The sequence below is a fragment of the Nicotiana tomentosiformis genome, chromosome 12 (assembly GCF_000390325.3).
Source record: "Nicotiana tomentosiformis chromosome 12, ASM39032v3, whole genome shotgun sequence".
Classification (NCBI taxonomy): domain Eukaryota; kingdom Viridiplantae; phylum Streptophyta; class Magnoliopsida; order Solanales; family Solanaceae; genus Nicotiana; species Nicotiana tomentosiformis.
Window position 1 is genome coordinate 28,460,586 of NC_090823.1, and position 20,342 is coordinate 28,480,927.

General features: G+C 37.4%; 1 protein-coding gene across 3 annotated transcripts; it reads left to right on the plus strand.

Annotated features, from left to right (window-relative positions):
* Positions 1-6,638: 6,638 nt before the first annotated feature.
* Positions 6,639-11,955, plus strand: LOC104088428 (protease Do-like 5, chloroplastic). Of its 3 annotated transcripts, none has more exons than XM_070191849.1 (8): positions 6,641-6,939; positions 8,366-8,509; positions 8,873-8,935; positions 9,043-9,132; positions 9,775-9,897; positions 10,340-10,427; positions 10,760-10,834; positions 11,575-11,955. In XM_070191849.1, exons 1-8 carry the CDS (start codon positions 6,694-6,696, stop codon positions 11,679-11,681), a joined length of 936 nt encoding a protein of 311 aa, XP_070047950.1. In that variant the 5' UTR covers positions 6,641-6,693; the 3' UTR covers positions 11,682-11,955. The 3 variants fall into 3 exon arrangements, with proteins under 3 accessions (XP_070047951.1, XP_070047950.1, XP_070047952.1); XM_070191851.1 differs by having other exon boundaries at positions 6,800-6,939; positions 8,366-8,474; XM_070191850.1 differs by lacking the exons at positions 10,760-10,834; positions 11,575-11,955 and adding an exon at positions 10,523-10,713 and having other exon boundaries at positions 6,639-6,939.
* Positions 11,956-20,342: the final 8,387 nt, after the last annotated feature.

A 20,342-nucleotide genomic window follows, 5' to 3' on the forward strand; every position in this document is an offset into this window, starting at 1 on the left:
CCGGTACTGAATCAATAATAGGAGTATCTGCATCAACATTTCTCACAAAGGCCAAATATGACAAATATCCCTTTCCAACCATACATTGGGCCTTCAAATAAGAAATTACCCTGCTAGGAACAAACTCTAGAGAACCCCTCCATTCAACCTTCGGCAACCCTGGCATCATCAATGTGACAGTTTTTGCATGACAGTCCAGAATAGCATGACATGGAGACAACCAATCCATACCCAGGATTACATCGAAATCAACCATACCGAGTAATAAAATATCAACCCTAGTCTCCAGTTCCCCAATAGTTACCACACACGACCAATACACACGGTCCACAGTAATAATATCACCCACCTATATAGATACACTAACATGTGAAACTAAGGACTCACATGGCATATCCAGATAATGAGCAAAATACGATGATACATATGAATAAGTGGAACCAGGGTCAAATAATATGGAAGCCTCCCTGTGGCACACTGAAACAATACTTATGATCACTGCATCTGAAGCAACAACATCTGGCCTGATAGGAAAAGCATATAATCGTGCATGACCGCCACTTGATCGGCCTTCCCCTCTTGGGCGACCCCTAGCTGTCTGACCCCCACCCCGAGCTGGCTGGGCGGGTAGTGGAACTGCTGGTGCTGGTGCCGTCAGTCGAGGAGTCTGCTGGGGAGCCCCACTCAACAGCCTAGGACACTCTCTCTTGAAATGACCAAATTCCTCGCACTCGAAATAACCCCTCCTTGGACGGAACTGCTGCTCCTAATATCCCGAGGAATTACCTGTAGAAGCCTGAGCGAACGAGGCATGATGAGAACTCTGCACTGATAGTGCACTGAATGAAGATTGGCTTGAGTGTGCATTGTAAGAACTGCGGCTAGCTGATGCACCACGATGAGATGGACGATCCGTCTGAGCATGTATGTAAGAACGACCCCTACCGTGGTAAACCTGACCCCCTGAAGGAACACCATTGTAATCACCTGGACCACGAGGCCTCTTAGCCTCCCTCTATTCACGTTCCTGGCTACGAACCATCTCTATCTGCCGAGCAATGTCAACTACCTCATCAAAAGTAGCACCAGACACCCTCTCCCTAGTCATAAGTAACCACAGCTGATATGTGAGGCCACCAATGAACCTCCTAATCCTCTCCCTATCAGTGGGAACCAACCAGACTGCGTGACGAGCCAACTCAGAAAATCTCATCTCATACTGCGTCACAGACATGCCATCCTGACGTAACTTCTCAAACTGTCTGCGCAGCTCCTCTCTGCAAGACTGCGGCACGAACTTCTCCAAAAAGAGGACGAAGAATTTCTTCCATGTAAGTGGTACTACACCAACTGGCCTGCGCCTCTCATAAGCCTCCCATCATCTGAAGGCAGCCCTAGAAAACTGAAAAGTAGTGAAAGAGACCCCACTGGTCTCCAGAATACCCGATGTCCGAAGCATCTACTAACACCTATCTAGAAAACCCTGAGCACCCTCTGACTCAGTACCGCTAAATGGTGGAGGTCGAAGCCTCTCAAATCTCTCAAGTCTGCTTTGCTCATCATCAGCCATAACAGGAACTACTGGGGCCTGAGCAGCTACAGCAGGCTGGGCTGGTAGCGCCCCCGGCATCTGAAGTCCTTGTACTACCTGGTTTGGAGTACAGGCAACAGGGGTATGAGTACCGACCTCAACCTGAGAATTGGCAGGTGCGGCCGGAGCCGAAACCGCCTGATCAAGACCAGTGCAAGCTGCCAATATCTGGGCCAAAGTCTCCTAAAGGCCTGGAATCTTAATGGGCACAACTGGTGCGTGAGCTGGTCCTATTGGCTCAGCTATATATGGAATCTGCTCCCGACCTGGAGCAATTGGTGGTACTACAAGTACGGGTCCAACTGTGGTACGAGCTACAGCTCGACCTCTACCTCGGTCCCGGCCTCGCGCGACCCTAATTGGTGGCACTGGTGGCTGACCATACAATCTGGTAGTACGTGTTCTCACCATCTGTGAGAGAATATAATAACAGAAATTTAGTTTCCGGAATCAATAAATTTGTACGACAGAATACAAGAAAGTGAAATTTTCCTAAGGGTTCTGCAGCCTCTCGAAGATAAGTACAGACGTCTCCATACCGATCCGCAAGACTCTACTAAACCTGCTCATGACTCGTGAGACCTATGTAACCTAGGCTCTGATACCAACTTGTCATGACCCAAAATCTGACCTGTCGTGATGGCGCCTATCTCGAAACTAGGCAAGCCGATAACATCAATAACCCCCAATTTCATTTTTAAGTTTGAAAAACATATTAATTTATGTCTAATAAAAAGCCTCACAATTTTCAATACAAACACTCCCAAAACCTGGTGTCACTGAGTACATGAGCATCTAATTATAAATACAAGTCTGAAAAATACGGTCCGTAATAGTCTGAGACCAAATACAGTAAATAAGGAGATAGGAAAGGAGAGGCAAGGTCAGCGAAATACGACAGCTACCTCAAAATCTCTGAAAAATCAGCTGTGTGAAAGAATCAACACTCACTATGTCTGGGAACACCTGGATCTGCACATGAAGTGCAGGGTGTAGTATGAGTACAACCAACTCAGCAAGTAACAATAATAAATAAGGAACTGAAGATAGTAACGAGCTACACAGTTATGGTTCATTTCCAGTAATTCCAGCAAAGAATAGACCTGCTATCAAATCTGGCAGTTTAATGTCAAATCAATTTTTATACAGTTCCTGTTCATGTAATCCGTATATAAAAATCTTTCAAAGATATCACAACAATAACAGATAACAACTAAGTGCAACAATAAATGGAAATCAAGTACAACCTCTCAGACAACAATCACTCACTAGGCTCCCAGCCCTCATCACTCACTGGGCACCCAGCCCTCATCACTCACTCTCAATGGATACCCGTGCTCACTGGGGTGTACAGACTCTGGAGGGGCTCCTACAGCCCAAGCGCTATAATCTGCACGGCCAACTCACGTGATACACGGACAACTCACGTGCCATAGTATCCATATCTGGATCCACACGGCCAACTCACATGATGTATGGACAACTCACGTGCTATAGTATCAGTATCTGGATCCGCACGGCCAACTCATGTGCTATAGTATCAATATCTCACAATCAGTCCCTTGGCCTCACTCAGTCATAAATCTCTCCAGTCTCTCGGGCTCTCAATAATCATGAAATCAGCCCAAGCAACATTGATATGATGTATCAATAATGAACAATAGAGACTGAGATAAAATAAATAAGTAAACTGTGACTGAGTACCAAACAATAATTTAGCAGATAATTCAATATGTACATGACCTCTGTGGGTCCCAGCAGTACCAACATATAGCCTAAACATGGTTTCTAACATGCCTTACAACCAAATTTCCACAACACATAGAGAGCATATAGCTAACAACAAGTTATTCAACTTTACAGTCTCACGGGACGGACCAAGTCACGATCCCCTCGGTGCACGCCCACATGCCCGTCACCTAGCATGTGCGTCACCTTCAAAGTAATCACATGATACAAAAATCCGGGGTTTCATACCCTCAGGACCAGATTTAAAACTGTTACTTACCTCAACTCGTGTAATTCTTTATTCTGCTATGCCCTTGCCACGAGAATTGGTCTCTGAAAGTCTCGTATTTCTTTGAAGCCCTAGCAATATCCTTGTGAAATCTTCAAACCTTGAACAAGAATTGATGGATAAATGACTAAGTCTTCACTTTCTCTCTCTAAAATGCTCTCACATCTTTCTAAAATATCAAATGAAACCCTTCAAAATGACCCCCCCAATAGTGTTTTATAAGAATGGGGACGAGTTTATAAAACCAGAAAAATGAAGCTCCGGAACAGGTTATGCGGTCGCATATGCGACCGCATAATGGTTATACGGACCGCATATCGGTCGCATAATCGGTGTCCAAAACTAGCAAATATATGTCTGTGTATGTGGTCACTATGCGACCAGCATACCTATTCTGCGGTCGCATAGGAACCGCAGAACAGTTATGCGGTCGCATAGGCGACCACAGATTTCATCCAAACTGACCCTCTTCTGCTTCACTTCTGCGGCTATTATGCGACCCGCAGAATGATTATGCGGTCACGTAATAGACCGCAAAAACGTGTTTTTCTGCCAAAAAATTTCTTTTACTTCCCAGTGCATTGTTCAACCTAAAATGTCCTCGACACCACAAAACCTTAATTTCCTTAGCAAAAATTCTCCGGGTCACTACACATACGTCAACATCTGGTCAACCTTTTCAACTAAATTTCGAAACCTTGGAACTAGGTGTTCCAAATCATTCAAAAACCTCACCGGACCCGAACTAATTACCCCCGGCAAGCCACATAACAAATGTAAAACATAAATTGAGCAGTAAATGGGGAAACGAGATTGTAATACTCAAAACGACCGGCCAGGTCGTTACATAAGATAAAGAGATCTCAATAAGTTATGTCTTTATTGGGTAATAGTAGAACCGATATAAAATGATCATCGACGATATTGTTAATATAATGTAGCGCTCAATATTATTAATATTGACGAGGATCTTAAGCTCAAATCTGTCATGAAATTTGGACAGATAAATGATTGGCCAAATGAAAAATACGTAATGAAAATTGATTTCACCTGAAAAATATGAAGTTGGACGGATAGTCTCGACACCTGAAAGTATAAAGCCAGTGGAGGTATAAATGTGTTTTTGTGTAAAAAAAAAAAAGGTCAAGTCAATAGACATAAAAACGACTTGTGTCACAAGAAGATTCGTAAATATCCTGGCATTGATTATATAGAGACATGTTCTCATGTGGTGGATGTCGTCATTTCAAGTTTTAATCTGGCAATACAAGAAAAATATGATATGCGTATAATGGAAATCATTGAAGGATTTAAATTGTTCCGAAGCATATTAAGGTTTCCAAGAAATTTATTAAATAAAACTTCAAAAATCCTTATACGGATTGAAACAATCAGGGCACATGTGGTATAATCGCCTGAGTGAGTACCTGTTGAAAGAAGGGTAGAAGAATGATTCAATTTATCTTTGTGTCTTTATAAAAAGATTTGGATCTAAATTTGTTATAATCACCATGTATGTTGATGATTTAAATATCATTGGAACTCCTAGGGAGCTTCCTAAAGCAGTAGACTATTTAAAGAAATAAGTTGAAATGAAAGATCTTGGAAAGACACAATTTTGTCTTGGTCTACAAATTGAGTATATGAAAGATGAAATTTTTGTCCATCAATCAGTATACACTAAAAAGATTTTAAAGCGATTATATATGGATAAAGCACATCCATTGAGTATCTCGATGGTTGTGAGATCACTCGATATAACTAAAGATCAATTCCAACCTCATGAAAATAATGAAGAGCTTCTTGGTCCCGAAGTACCATATCTTAGTGCAATTGGTGCACTAATGTATCCTTCTAACATTATAAGGTCTGACATAACTTTTTCAATTAATGTCTTGACAAGATATAGCTTTGCTCCTACAAGGAGACATTGGAATGGAATCAAACATATATTACGGTATCTAAAAGGGACTATCGATATGGGATTATTTTATTGCAATGATTGCAGTCCCGATCTTGTTGGTTATGCCGATGGTGGGTATTTATCTGACTCACACAAGACTCGATCTCAAATAGGCTATGTGTTTACATATGGAGGCACTGCTATATCTTGGCGATCGACTAAGCAATCAATCGTGGCTACTTCATCTAATCATGCTGAGATAATTGCTATTCATGAAGCAAGTCGAGAATGTGTATGGTTGAGGTCTATAATACACCTTATTCGAGACAAATGTCGTTTGAAGTATGACAAACTACCTACAATTTTGTATGAAGACAATGCAGCATGCATAGCCCAATTAAAGGGAGGATTCATAAAAAGGGATAGGACAAAACACATTTCACCAAAGTTATTTTTCACGCATGATCTTCAAAAGAACGGTGATATCAATGTGCAACAGATCCGTTCAAGTGATAATATGGTTGATCCGTTCAAGTGATAATATGGTTGATTTGTTCATAAACTCTCTACCAATGCCAACCTTCAAGAAACTAGTGTACAAGATTGGGATGCGAAGGCTCAAGGATGTGAATTGATGCTCTCATCAAGGGGAGTTAATACGCGTTGTACTCTTTTTCCTTTACAAGGTTTTGTCCCACCGGGTTTTCCTTATAAGGTTTTTAACGAGGCAATCAAAAGTCGTATTTCTAAACATGTGTACTCTTTTTTCGTCACTAGGATGTTTTCCCATAAGGTTTTTTCCTAATAAGGTTTTAACGAGACACATTATTTATGGACATCCAATGGGGAGTGTTATAAGAAAAATCAAATTATAGTGGATGTGTACTCTTCCTCCATGATCTTCTCAAATGCTTAATGACATATTCAATGACATATTTCTATGCTTAATGACATATTCAATGATATATTTTTCTTCACTTTTCATGTCTATATAAATACTTTGTAATAGATAAGAAAACACGTACAATTGAAGAAGAAAAAGAATGTAGAAAGTAATAATTTTCCGTGATAAAATTTTAATAATGGATTTGGTCCTTAGTGCGGTTTTCAATTAAAAGGTCAAGACTCAAACATTATCTTTAAACTCAATCTGTCTGAAAGTAATTATTGGTTGAAGCAGCTATGGTGGTTTTGGGAGTTGTTTCTCCACAGCATATCCTCCCTTTAGTTCCCATCTGTAAAACCCAAATTCCCCCGAATTCTGCTGTTTCTTCAGAAACCCAATATTTGACGAAGCGTAAAGCTCTGATATTTACTTCTTCTTCTCTGATTTCCTCGTTCATATATACACCTCATCACTACTCTGCCACTGCTTTCCAAATCGATCAATTTCAGCAAGATGAAGATAGAATTGTTCAGCTCTTTGAGGTAAATGTCATTTTCCTCATTGTGTTTGTATGTTACTCCTTTTGTCCGAATTATGTATCATGCTTTCCTTTTTAGTTTGTCCCAGAAACAATTTTTTTCTTAGTTATTTATTTAGAACTAATTTAACTTTAAACTTCTCCTTTTTTCGTTAATGAGATTTTATATCCACACAAATATTTATGGCTTATTTTAGATTACAAGTTTCAAAAAAAATTCGTTTTTTCTTAAATTCTGTGCCGAATCAAACACCGTCACATAAATTGAGACGGATGGAGTAGTAATAATTGACTTAAGCATGACGGAAAATTCAATGATGAATTGTGTTACCAATTTGGTGCTTTTTGTGTTTTATTCAGTATTGTTAAAAATTGAACATTGAGTTTAGCTCAACTTCAAAAGCTAGTTTAGAGGAGTGCGGATAACATAACATGGGTGCCCAACATTGAGATAGGTTTGGCATTGATACAATGATCAAAGATGGACTTTGAGGCTAACTCAAATGAAAAAAAAATCTAGCTCAAGACGTTAGGATTACTCAAGATCGTATAAGGAGACAAACAACTCATTCCTCAATCATACATTACCAATTTCGTACGTCTTACATAAAGATCTCATGTGATATGGATCATATAACTAAAAGAACATTTATCGTTTGAACTAGAATTCAGTTGTGTAATGTGAACAGTGAAGAATACTTTTATATCCCTATATCGAGTAAATACTGCTCCCATTGTCTCAATTTATATAGTACTCTTTTATTTTCGAACTACCCAAAATTGTTTGAACTAGATCTATTTTTATACAGCTTTCAAGAATAATTAGAGGTAAAGTTAACCATTTGTTACGGTATGGAAAGTGAAGATTGAAAATTGGATGTCTTGAAGTAAGAACTCGTTATATACTGGCTGAACTTTGTGAGTCGTGTATATCCATTAGTATAATATAATGTTGGACTTGAGTCTTAGTGGTATTGAACTCTTGACAATTGTGAGTCTTGTGACTTGTATACTTACATTGCAGCCGTTGTTAAACTTGTCAAATTGCTTAACTGAGCTAAGGTTTCTCATCTTTGCTAACCGTACTACAAAGTTGAAAAGCAATAACCTTGTTAACACTTGCTGCATTTCAACTCAAATTAATGGTATTGGACATCTAAGTCAACGGATAGCTTGAAGAATAAGATCCGCCTAAGCCATTTGCAATTGGTCTACACAAAGCTAATATGTTTACTATCAGTAAGAAGGCCACAAATCAGATCTAAGAGAAATTTAAATGTTCCTTGATCAGGTCATGAATAAATCGTTCAAAATCTTCGTAACAACAACAAGACGAAAGCATCAAAACATCGTCTTTGTATTATCATGTTTATTAATTCCTCAGATTATCAGTTTGAAATGTAGTAACAGAACTAATTATGCAAATGCAGGAAACATCCCCTTCTGTTGTTTTCATTAAGAACCTTGAGTTGGCTAAAGGCTCCAATGATTCTACTAAGGTGCTAGCCAACGACGAGAATGCAAAAGTTGAAGGGACAGGTTCGGGCTTCATTTGGGATAAGTTTGGTCACATTGTATGATGTTTCAACTTTAAACATTACAAATATGCAACCAATATCTAGAACTTTCCATGTTAGTTGGATGAATTCTCTTGCTGCTTATCTCAAGAAATTTAAATGCCTCATCTCAAGAAAGTCAAATGCTTGATGTCAGACTTGTATTTAAGATTCCAATGGTTTTTACTTTCTTACGTCCACCAAAAATTTCACACACTTGAAATTCAGTTTCTCTCGTCTAAATTTCTGACCCTGCTTCGAATCTTGCTTTGGAGTTTGCTGTAAATTTGTTTCAGTACTAACCAAAATATAATGTACCTATAATTCTGAAATCAGACAGTTCTCTGAGCATGGGGCATGATTATTTTGAGTTTATTGCAGGTTACCAATTACCATGTCATTGCTAAATTAGCTACTGATCAAAGTGGACTGCAGCGTTGTAAGGTTTTCTGCATTCCTGGTGTTTTATCCCTTTGTTTTCTGTTCCTAACTGGATATTGAACCGCACTGCTCCATTTCAAGTCATTCTAATTTTAAAGGTTTCTATTCAGGTTTCTTTAGTGAATGCTAAAGGAGAAAGCATAGCTAAGGAAGCGAAGATCGTAGGTGTTGATCCAGCATATGATCTGGCTGTTCTCAAGGTGTTAAATCAACCTATTACTTATTGTTGTTGCCAATTGTCATTTTGTTACTAATTTATTCTCTGTACTGGTCAACTTTATACTGACAATTCTAATTTTCCGAATTTCTCCATCAAAAAGATTTTATATATTGGTTAGTTGAAGTAAACTATGACAAATATGATATTAACTAATCCTTCCATTCTATATTATATGACACTTTTTGAGTGGGAATGGAAGTTAAGATATTAATTTGGTTTATATATTGTATTAGTGATTTTGGAAGAAAATATTAAAGTAATGATCAAAAAGTTTGATGGAAAAAATATAAAGCGTGTCGCTAAATAAGTAAGGCAGTCCAATTCCCCTCTGGCTCAGAAAAATATATTCAAGGTCTTACAATTCCAACACCCCTTCCTCTCTAACTTCTCAATACTTATCTGTCTCCTTTAGCAAAAAAGCAATTTTACAGGGACAAGTGAGAACACTTCTCTTAGATTAGATCTAGTGAAAATGAAATGGTAAAAAGAGAATGGTTACTAGTTACTAAACATGAACAATTTAGTGCCAAATAAAGTTGTCAAACAACTCTCGATATCTATACAAGCTGATTGGTTGAAGAGTTCCCTCGGTTTAATTAGTTTTTCTGTTATTCAACTGCAGGTTTATGTTGAAGGCGATGAAGTAAAACCAATCTCTGTTGGTACCTCCCGTGGCTTACGTGTAGGTCAAAGTTGCTTTGCCATTGGAAATCCCTATGGATTTGAAAACACTCTGACAACTGGGGTAATACTTATCTACAGTTTATTCATAGTTCAGAAATATTTCCATAAAGAAACTCATTTTTATGGTTTTATTCCCAGAGGAAAACCCTTCTAGCATTAACTTTTCATGCATTTCTGCTAAACCTACTCAGCATAGAACTTATAATCTTGATTTCCTCTTAGGATGCAAAATGTTTCCATTTCCATAAAAGGTCAGCTCTTTGCTTTTGCTTCATGCTACGTCATCTGATATAAAGAAGGGAAATATTTTGTTCAACTCATAATATTATGTACTATCAACTCTCAAGAATGTCAGTTTACTGCTAGCCAAAAGGGAAGCAAAATCTTGAAACTGATTTGCTCCTGTTTCTCCGTGCAAAGGGAAAGGGAAAAAAGAAGAAGAAACTTAATCATGGGGGAAACGGATATTATTGTAGTTTGTCTGATTGTTTCAAATATTACAGGTAGTTAGTGGATTAGGCAGGGAAATACCTGCACCAAATGGAGCCGCCATTAAAGGAGCTATTCAAACAGATGCTGCTATTAATGCTGGTAACCATTTTTCCTATATAAGACATTTACTGGTTGCGAGAAAAGTTTGGCGAATAGCACTATAGTCACCTCTGCACACTGCACTGTTTGAATAGGACGTAAGACATTGTTTAGAGGGCAAAAAGAGCAGAGCCATTTAAATGGCTGTTAATCTGGTTTACTTGAGCATGAGGCCGGGGCAGAATGCTGGTTTGATTTAGCGGATGAAGTTCAATTTCTAACCGCTGAAGATGTCAAAATAGATTACTTTTCTTTGTCTAAAACTCATCATTCATCTGGTTATGCATCTATGGGAAGCTTTAGTTTTGACCTATAGTTAATAACTTATGCAGGGAATTCAGGTGGCCCACTGATTGATTCATCTGGTCATGTAATTGGTGTAAATACTGCAACCTTCACCCGCAGAGGTAAGAAATTCATTACTTTCATTATTTCTAATAACATTAGTTAATGAAAAAAACTGAATAAAACCTCCCAAGTCCCTTCTCATATTGAGTGAGACTATTGACATTGAAGCTCAATAACTTAGCTAAATGTGGAATCCTACTTAGTATATATTTCTAGAATATCATTAATATATTTGCTATTGAATCTTGATTACCCTAGAGGTTACATCATCTTGTGATTTTACTAAAGAACCTTTTGTCATATACAGAATACTGCAAAATCGCGTTATCTGAAAGAATTTATAGTTCAAACTTTTTTGATGCTTAGAGTTGGACAGGTGAATCAGTAAAACTATAACAGATATTTGATCATCTTGTAGTCATTTCAGTTAAGGGGAGCTTTGGTGTAACTGGTAAAGTTGCTGCCATGTGACCACCATGTGATCAGGAGGTCACGGGTTCAAGCCGTGGAAACAGCCTCTTGCAAAAAATGCAAGGTAAGGCTGCGTACAATAGACCCTTGTGGTCCGGCCCTTCCCTGGACCCCACGCATAGCGGGAGCTTAGTGCACCGGGCTGCCCTTTTATAGTCATTTCAGTTACTTGGTGTTAAACTGAACTGCTACTTTTCTTGCTACCTCGTTGGAGTTTAACACCCTCTGATCCTCATGAATATCTTATATATGCAGAAACTTAGTGATCAGAAAAAGATGAAATCTGAGTGAATGTCTTAACTGCTTTTCGTTTTCAATCATGATGCAGGCTCGGGTATGTCATCAGGGGTTAATTTTGCCATACCAATTGACACAGTTGTACGAACAATACCTTACCTGATCGTTTATGGAACAACATACAAAGACAGATATTGAACATTATGTAGTAAGAAAGTTACTTATGCATGATCTGGGTAGCCTTTGTTGTCTTCACTGGACGGTATTGAACTTGACAGAAAAGGCTTTTGTTTGAAGCTGGAAGAATAATCATGTTCTTAACTGCAGCTCCTTGTGGTGCTTAGTCAATACGTGTTATTTTATTTGGAAAAGGACCAGATTTGTCCCTCTATTTTAAAAAATGTATACATTTAACCTCTGTTATACTATTAGACCGAAAATGCCCAGGGCATTAGCAAAGTTGTTTAAGAAACCCCTAACCCTAAAGGAGGTCTATGGCCCAGCTTTGCACTTTTTTGCCTCTTCCAGCAAAACCATTTCCTTAATCTTCAATGGCATGAATAACTTACTCTTTCCTAATACTATCCAATGGCTTCTGTAGTTGTATTCAGAGGCGGAGCCATGATTTAAAACTTATGGGTTCGGAATTTTAAAAATTTTAAGCTAGTGGGTTCTAAATTAACAATTTATACATGTTCAATAAATTTCTCAAGAAAAACACAGTTGAACAGAAAAAGAAAAGCAATTGTAAAGAAGTGTTGTAACCAAACCCCAAGGGGATTTCCTCAAGCCGCTTACATTTTTGCAGCAACAGACACTCGGCCTTGGGAAGGCATTCCATTTGTGCAATATACAGAAAGTCTAGTTTCAACAACTTAAGTCTCTTGAACTCCACATCCTACTGATCCCCTCAAACGCTCTGAATACTAACTTCAGAACCTCACGATTTTGCAATGCACTAATTGCAGAAATTTCACTCCAGGGGGGGCGAATTTTGGATAGTGTCAAGCTAAATGATAGAGGCAAATGCTTGCAGCTCAGTTATAGTATGTCCATCCAGTTGTGCTCTCCATCACAAACCAACTTAGAACTTAAACCGTATGACATTTCCTTCTCTTTAACTGAGGCTTGTCTCTGGGAGGGGATGGTGAGAGCAATTGGTTTTGTACTATGCCAATTCACGTTGAACCAACACTACTAGAAATTCGGTAAAAACCGATCAAAAAAACCGACCAACGTTGGTCGGTAATGGCCAAAAACCGACCAAAACGCGACCATTTACGTGTGGACGGTATTTTTGTGGTCGGAAAGGCATACCGACCAAAGTTGGTCGGAAATTACCGACCAAATTTGGTCGGTCAATTAAATTCAAAAAAAAAATATTGCAAAAAAAACCGACCAACTTTGGTCGGTTTTTTCCTACCAAAGTTGGTCGGTATTTTAATTATGTAATAAAAAGATTCACCATCTGAGAATCGAACCGGGGTCTGTACTATGACAGGATACTATTCTACCACTAGATCATTGGTACATTTTGTTTTAAAACTGTCTTTTATTTGATTTATACTCTTTAATTATATTTTCGCACGAAAATAACCGACCAAAGTTGGTCGGTTTTATTAAAAAGTAAAATTACCGATCAAAGTTGGTCGGGTTTTTTAAATGACCGGCCGAATTAACCGACCAATTTTGGTCGGTTTTTTAATATTAATTTTTATTTATTTTAATTGAAAAACCGACCAAAGTTGGTCGGTTTCTTGAAACATAAATTTTGCGGGACTCAAAAATAGTTTCCCGCATTTTTGCGCCAAAGAAAACCGACCAAAGTTGGTCGGTTTCATAAATAAAAAAAAATTGAAAAACTGACCAACTTTGGTCGATTTTTTGGTCGGTTTGTTGACCGACCAAAGTTGATCGGTCGACCTTGGTCGGTTTTTACCGAATTTCTAGTAGTGCAATTGAGAGTCGAGCGTTGTTTCTACAATAGTAGTGATAGAATTTATTTTCCTCCTCTTTTGGTTGAATTTTAAAAAGGATGCTTTGCTTTTTCCAGGGGTGCCGTGGTGCATACTATTTGCAGATGATATTGTATTGATTGACGAGACGCGACGCGGTGTGAACACGCAGTTAGAGGTATGGAGGCAGACCCTGGAGTCTAAATGTTTCAAGTTGAACAGGACCAAGACAGAATACTTGGAGTGTAAGTTTAGTGGTGAGACTCAAGGAGGGAAAAAAGAGGTGAGGCTAGACTCGCAGGTCATCCCTAGGAGAGGAAGTTTTAAGTACCTTGGGTCTATTATTCAGGAGGTGGGGAGATTGATGAAGATGTCACACATCGTATTGGGGCGGGATGGATGAAATGAAGACTCGCTTCCGGTGTTTTGTGTGACAAGAATGTGCTACCGAAACTTAAAGGTAAGTTCTACAGAGTGGTGGTCAGAACGACGATGTTGTGGGGCTGAGTGTTGGCCAGTCAAGATCGCTCATGTCCAGAAGATGAAAGTAGTAGAGATGAGGACGTTGAGATTGATGTGCGGGCACACCAGGTTAGATATAATTAGAAATGAGGTTATTCGCGACAAGGTGGGTGTGGCCCCTATTGAGGACAAGATGTGGGAAGCGCGACTTAGGTGGTTTGGTCATGTGAGGAGGAGGAGCACAGACGCCCCGGTGAGGAGGTGTGAGAGATTGACATTGGAGGGCCTACGGAGAGGTAGAGGTAGGCCAAAGAAAAGGTGGGGAAAGGTGATTAGGCAAGACATGGCGCAGTTTCAGCTGACCGAGGACATGACCCTTGATAGGAAGGTATGGAGGTCGAGGATTAGGGTAGTAGAGTAGGTAGTTTAGAGTGTTCATAACAGTAGTATTGGCACGCAGTCTCGCTTTCTGTTGGTAGTAGGTTTTTATAACTAACCGTTATTTTCTTTCATTGTTGATCACCTTACTACCTTATTATTTTTATTCTGTTTTTATATGGCTTTTTGGTGCTATCTCTTCTTGTCTTATTTTTATTAATGTGGTGCTTATACTTTCCTGAGCCGAGGATCTATTGGAAATAATCTCTCTATCCTCACAAGGTAGGGGTAAGGTCTGCGTATACACTACTCTTCCCAGACCCCACGATGTGAGATAATAGTGAGCATGTTGTTGTTGTTGTTGCTTTTTCCCGGGGGATAGTTTTTAATTGGCTTGTGAAACGGTCTTGTGGATTGTTCAGTGTGACCGTTTATCATTGAGATTCCTTGATCGAGTTATGTCACATGCATTTGTTGTCATGCTACTTTTTGTCACGATCCAAAATCCCACCACAGGCGTCGTGATGACACCTAGTATCTAAGACTAGGTAAGCCGATTTCCATTACATTTCGAAGCCATTTATTTAAAAAAAAAAAAAGTAATCAAAACTAACAGCGGAACAAATATGAATATACAATCTCCCAAGACTAGTAGTACTGAGTCACGAACTCTAACTGAATACATGGAATAATCACGAGGACCGAATATACAATACTGTTTGATTAAAAATTAACAGTACAATGAAATGAAAAGACTCCAAGGGACTGCGACGACCAAGCAACTCTACCTTGAATCCTTACGATCCCGCTTTACTCTGCCCAAGTCCGATATCTCTGATACCTGGCTCTTCACAAAAATGTTCAGAAGTGTAGTATGAGTACACCACGGTCATTACCCAGTAAGTATCAAGACTAACCTCAATGGAGTAGAGACGAAGTACAGTCAAGACACTCACTAGTCTAATAGCCTTTGCAATATAATATACAAAATAGTAGGAACATATAACAATAAGGGCGATATAAAACAACCAGTGATATGCATAACAAAACAACAAGAACACCATTAATATCGCTAAATAATTAATAAATATAATTACACCCAATTAAATCAAGTCTTTCAAATAAATGTCTTTCACATATAATTCTTCCAAAACTCTCTTTCAAATATAATATCCTCAAATACTATCTTTCAAATATAATTCTTTCATATAATACTTTCTAAAGAAAAATCATTTATTTCCTCAAATACTATCTTTCAAATACAATTCTTTCATATAATACTTTCTAAATAAAAATCCTTCCAAATAAATATTTTGAATATAATTCTTTCAATTAAGAAGTCAGCCTGTGACACCTCATTTCAAAATCTTAAAAATACGGGTCTCAACCCATTTTCATATATTTCCATGGCACTTCGTGCCCATATTTAAATTATCATATTTCCCCGGCACCTCGTGCCTTCATTTCATATCACAACTGCACGGACAATTCACGTGACAAATATCATTATCATTTACTCGCAGCACCTCGTGCCCACATTTCATATCATAACTGCACGGACAATTCATGTGCCAATATCCTCATTATTTACTCACGGCACCTCGTACCCACATTTTATTTTATAATTAATCTGGCAATAGCTATAGGCTCTCAATTTCAACATAAATCAGATTGTTATCAATTTACCAATAACAAGACAAATTGCACAAGGTATAAAATAAACACAATGAAAATCACAACATCACATGAAAATTACTATCACAATAACTTCACATCATCACATATCATCCCAAACAATAGCCACCCTTATCTCTTCTATAGTCACCCTTATCTCTCCTATAGCCACCCTTATCCCTCCGCCCTGACAATATCAATAGCCACCCTTATCGCTCCTATAGCCGTCCTTATCGCTTCGCCCAGACAATATTCCAATAAATACAACTACAGTAAAATACCACCCTTTTTCCCACATAATATCAACGGTGAAATTTCACCCTTATCTCCTCAAAACAAGAACTCACACAACACACAATTTATACGGGAAAAATATCATGGCAATATAACAAAATCATTTCATATCACAATTTGCCCAATGGCCACAACCAAAATTCCAACGATACAACCAAATCAATTAATTTAACAACAAATAGCTGAAAGCCCCACACAATGTGTATAACACCCCAAAAATAATCAACAGAGATAGAAATTACTCATCATAAAGTAAAGCCTTCATTAATCCAAACTGAGATAATTAAGTTAACACTTTTTTTTAAACTTGCTTAATTAATTATTTGTATAGGAAAAATTCATATTGAAATTAAATTTCAAGAAATATCAAACCAACCATACTCACGAAATTTCATAAATTTTCAAGTAACAATCACATCAAATTGTCATATAAAAATAAATTTAACAACAAGGATTTAGGCATGACAAATAGATGATTTAATAAATGTCCACAATTACCCAATTTGCTACACAATAATGCCTAAGACTTTAATCCAATAAAATTGGCACATATAAGCCCGAGTACGTACTCGTCACCTCGCGTACACGACTTTTCACATTTCACAAATGGTGCATAAGACTCAATGCCTAAGAGGTAATTCCCCCACTCGAGGTTAAGCAAGACACTTACCTTTTTGAAGTTAGGCCGATATTTCAAAATAGTCTTCTTTCTTGAATTGACCTCCGGACAGCTCAAATCTATCCAAATTAATTGCACAACCTCATTAAAATTCATCAAAAATAATTCCGGATAATAATACGTCGATTTAAAAATTTGTTCAAAAAAGTCAAAAAAAGTCAACGCGGGGCTCGCCTCTCGGAACTCGGCGTAATTTTTACCAAATCCAAACACCCATTCCGATACGAGTTCAACCATACTAATTTTATCAAATTTCGATAACAACTCGACCTCCAAATCTTAAATTTTTATTTTTGGAAGATTTTGCTAAAAACTTGATTTCTTCCATTTAAATCGAAATAAATGATGAATATAACCATAGAATCTTGAAGTATAATCACTTTAGGATATAGAATACTTACCCCAATCCATATGGTGAAAATCGCTTCAATCCGAGCTCCATACCTCCAAATATGTTAAAAATGGTTGAAACCTCGAAATATAGCTACTGCCCAGGTATTTACTCTTCGCGATCGCGAAGCACAAAATTTTTCAGCCCCAAAATTGCTCTTCGCGATCACGGAAAACCAATCGCGATCGCGAAGAACAAACTCCCCAACTCTTCCAAACAACCTCTAGTATAATGGTCATAACGTTTTGTACAAAACTCCAAATGATGAATGGTTTAACTTTCTGAAAACTAGATTCCAAGGGCTATAACTTTCATGTGTTGCTCATCTCCAATTCCTTATATATTTCGATATATAAGCTTCTAAAGTCAGCCCTATGCAACAGAGATTTTCAAACTCTTCCCGGATAGCCTGTAGTATATCTACCATAATATTTTGTACACAACTCCAAATAACAAATGGTTTACCTTTCTGAAAACTAGACACAAAGGTCTACAACTTTAATTTTAGGATCATCTCCAAATTCCTTATAGATTGCGAGATATGAGCTTCCAAATTCGGGTCAGTGCGGCAAGAGTTTCCTCTACGCGATCGCGAAAAGGCTTCCGCGATCGCGATTCACAGTCTCCAAACAGCAAAATTACTCTTCGCGATCGCGACCGTTTGTCCGCGATTGCGATGCATACCTCTGTGGCCAAAAACCAGCAACTAATCATCTTTCGCCATTTCAAGCCTAATTCCACTACAGACCTCGAAATAATTTTCCGGATACGCTCCCAAATTCATAATCACCATACGGAGCTATTGACATCATCAAAATTCCATTCCGAAATCGTTTGCTCAAAAGTCAACTCTTGGAGAAGCTTGGACAAACAGGCTATTAGTCCGAGTGGGTTAAATATGGGTGCAAGTTCAAAAAAAAAAAAAAAATAGGGAGAAAAAGCATGGTCTCCAAAAATAATCGCACTTATATTCCGCTATAAAATGTTATACCACTTCCCGCTTATTTGCATAGAGATTGGATTGGTGCCATCTGTATCCTCAAGTATGTTCAGATAAATTTTTTGGCCTGGTAAATTTATTGATGGGCTTGGAAGCCCAAAGGTTTCGGTGGTCAAATGATCTAGTAATATCTCGATACGCCTGGGATGGATAAAGTTGGAGTTTTTATTTTTTTTCTATACAATATTTTAAATTTATTTATCAAAATTATCTTAGATTTATAAGTTACCCGCTATAACTATGGTTTATTTATCATTCATATACAATTCCTTTAAGGAGTCTCTTTCCAGCTGTGTTTCCTTCTCTAAAGCATGATTCACGCAACAGTTACAAAAAAAATATCACGGAAAAGAAAAAATTGATTGAAACACAGCAAATCTTGTCTTCCCAAAGTTTCAACAAGGTCTTGACGATCTTATCGGTCTGTTCCACCGTCCTCCATCCCGGAAAGTGAAAACTGCTTGACTTCAGGCTCCAGCAAATTGTGAAGCTTTACGTTTTGTAGGCTCAAGGAAAATCGTCATTGGATGAGTTGCTCCCTATTTGTCTATAGTTCAAAATGTGTCGTAGTTAGAAAGTTTTCAACATTCCATAGGAGAAATTACGCATTTTTTGCTTTAATAGTAAATTACGTATTTATGAATTGTTTGCTGAGTTACGAATGCAATTCTCATGCTTCCTGCGACAATACTCTGCTCACGCAACTAGAGGTAATTGGTTGCTAAATAGTTTTTGCTGTAAAAATTGAATCTTTTTAAAGCTATTTTGTATGGCGTACTTCTTAATCCATGTAGGATGAAGACCATAGCAACTCTGACTATGGAGATCCTCCATGTTCCCTTTCTTTATCAAGTTTCTTCCTCGGCCAGTAATTCCTCTGTTCTAGAAGCTCGACAAAGAAATGAAAGGGAAGCATTGAATAGAATAATTGGGAAAATATTGATGATTCTCTAAAATTCCATGATTAACCCCTTCAAAAGCATCCAATCGTTGCAATTGAATACAAAATTTTCAAAATTGGGTTATTGTTTAAGAATGCTATATGGTGGCAAAGCAATGTGCAAAATTGAGTCATTGATTTTTCAGTTCAAACAAACATAAATTAGTACACATGAACCGATTTGAAATTCATTCTCTACTTTTTTTAAAAAAATCGATTAAGAAAAAAATAATGTGTGGTACAGCAGCATACAAATTAAAAATAAATTTCGTACAAACTTGATACATCTACGACAACATACACACTAAAAATAAATTTCATATAACTAATTATACAGTATATAAATTATTTATAACTTATCTACAACTTTCATACATTAACTACAACATCATACAACTTAAATACAATTTACATGCAAATTTTATACTATATATTTTTTGTATGTATTTTATATATAATTTGTATATATTTTGTATATGGTGTTTTCTTTTCCTCTCTCAAATTTTAATTAAAACTTCCTCTCTTAATATAATTCTGATAAATATCAACAACTTATATTTAAAAAGATAGTATTTATAACTTAAATAATATAAATTTCATATAATAATTCATACATTATACAACTATTTTTCAACTTTCATACAACACTTAAATAAAAAAAATATAACTACATCATAGTACAACTTAAATACAATTGACATATAACTATAATACAATTTTAATACAATTTTGTATACACATTGTATCTTCTTCTTCGAGTTTCAATCTGAAATCCAACAAAAATCAACTCTAATCTTCACCAAACACCCTTAAAATTGAGATATAAACTCCAAAGAATATTCTCAATCGTTTGCAACAATACCCAATCCAAAGAAATAATATTTTTAAAAATTCAAATTCGAATTCAAAGTTTCAATTTTTAATGGATGTCAATGGTGGAGAGTCAAACACCTTCAAAATTTATTGGCAACCAATATTGCGTATTACATAGCAAATGCGCAAAAGAAGTCTCGTGGTCGAGAGCTTTTCTCCCTTTTGTCTATAAATTGAGCCTTGAAAGAGGTCTGTTTTTAGCAATAAAATAAC

What these genes read in the sequence shown, in the direction of transcription:
- LOC104088428 (XM_070191849.1), top strand. Translation starts at nt 6,694, where the DNA reads ATGGTGGTTTTGGGAGTTGTTTCTCCACAGCATATCCTCCCTTTAGTT. An exon ending in GAATTGTTCAGCTCTTTGAG is followed by an intron (nt 6,940 to 8,365) that starts GTAAATGTCATT and finishes ATGCAAATGCAG; the next exon opens with GAAACATCCCCTTCTGTTGT. An exon ending in AAAACACTCTGACAACTGGG is followed by an intron (nt 9,898 to 10,339) that starts GTAATACTTATC and finishes CAAATATTACAG; the next exon opens with GTAGTTAGTGGATTAGGCAG.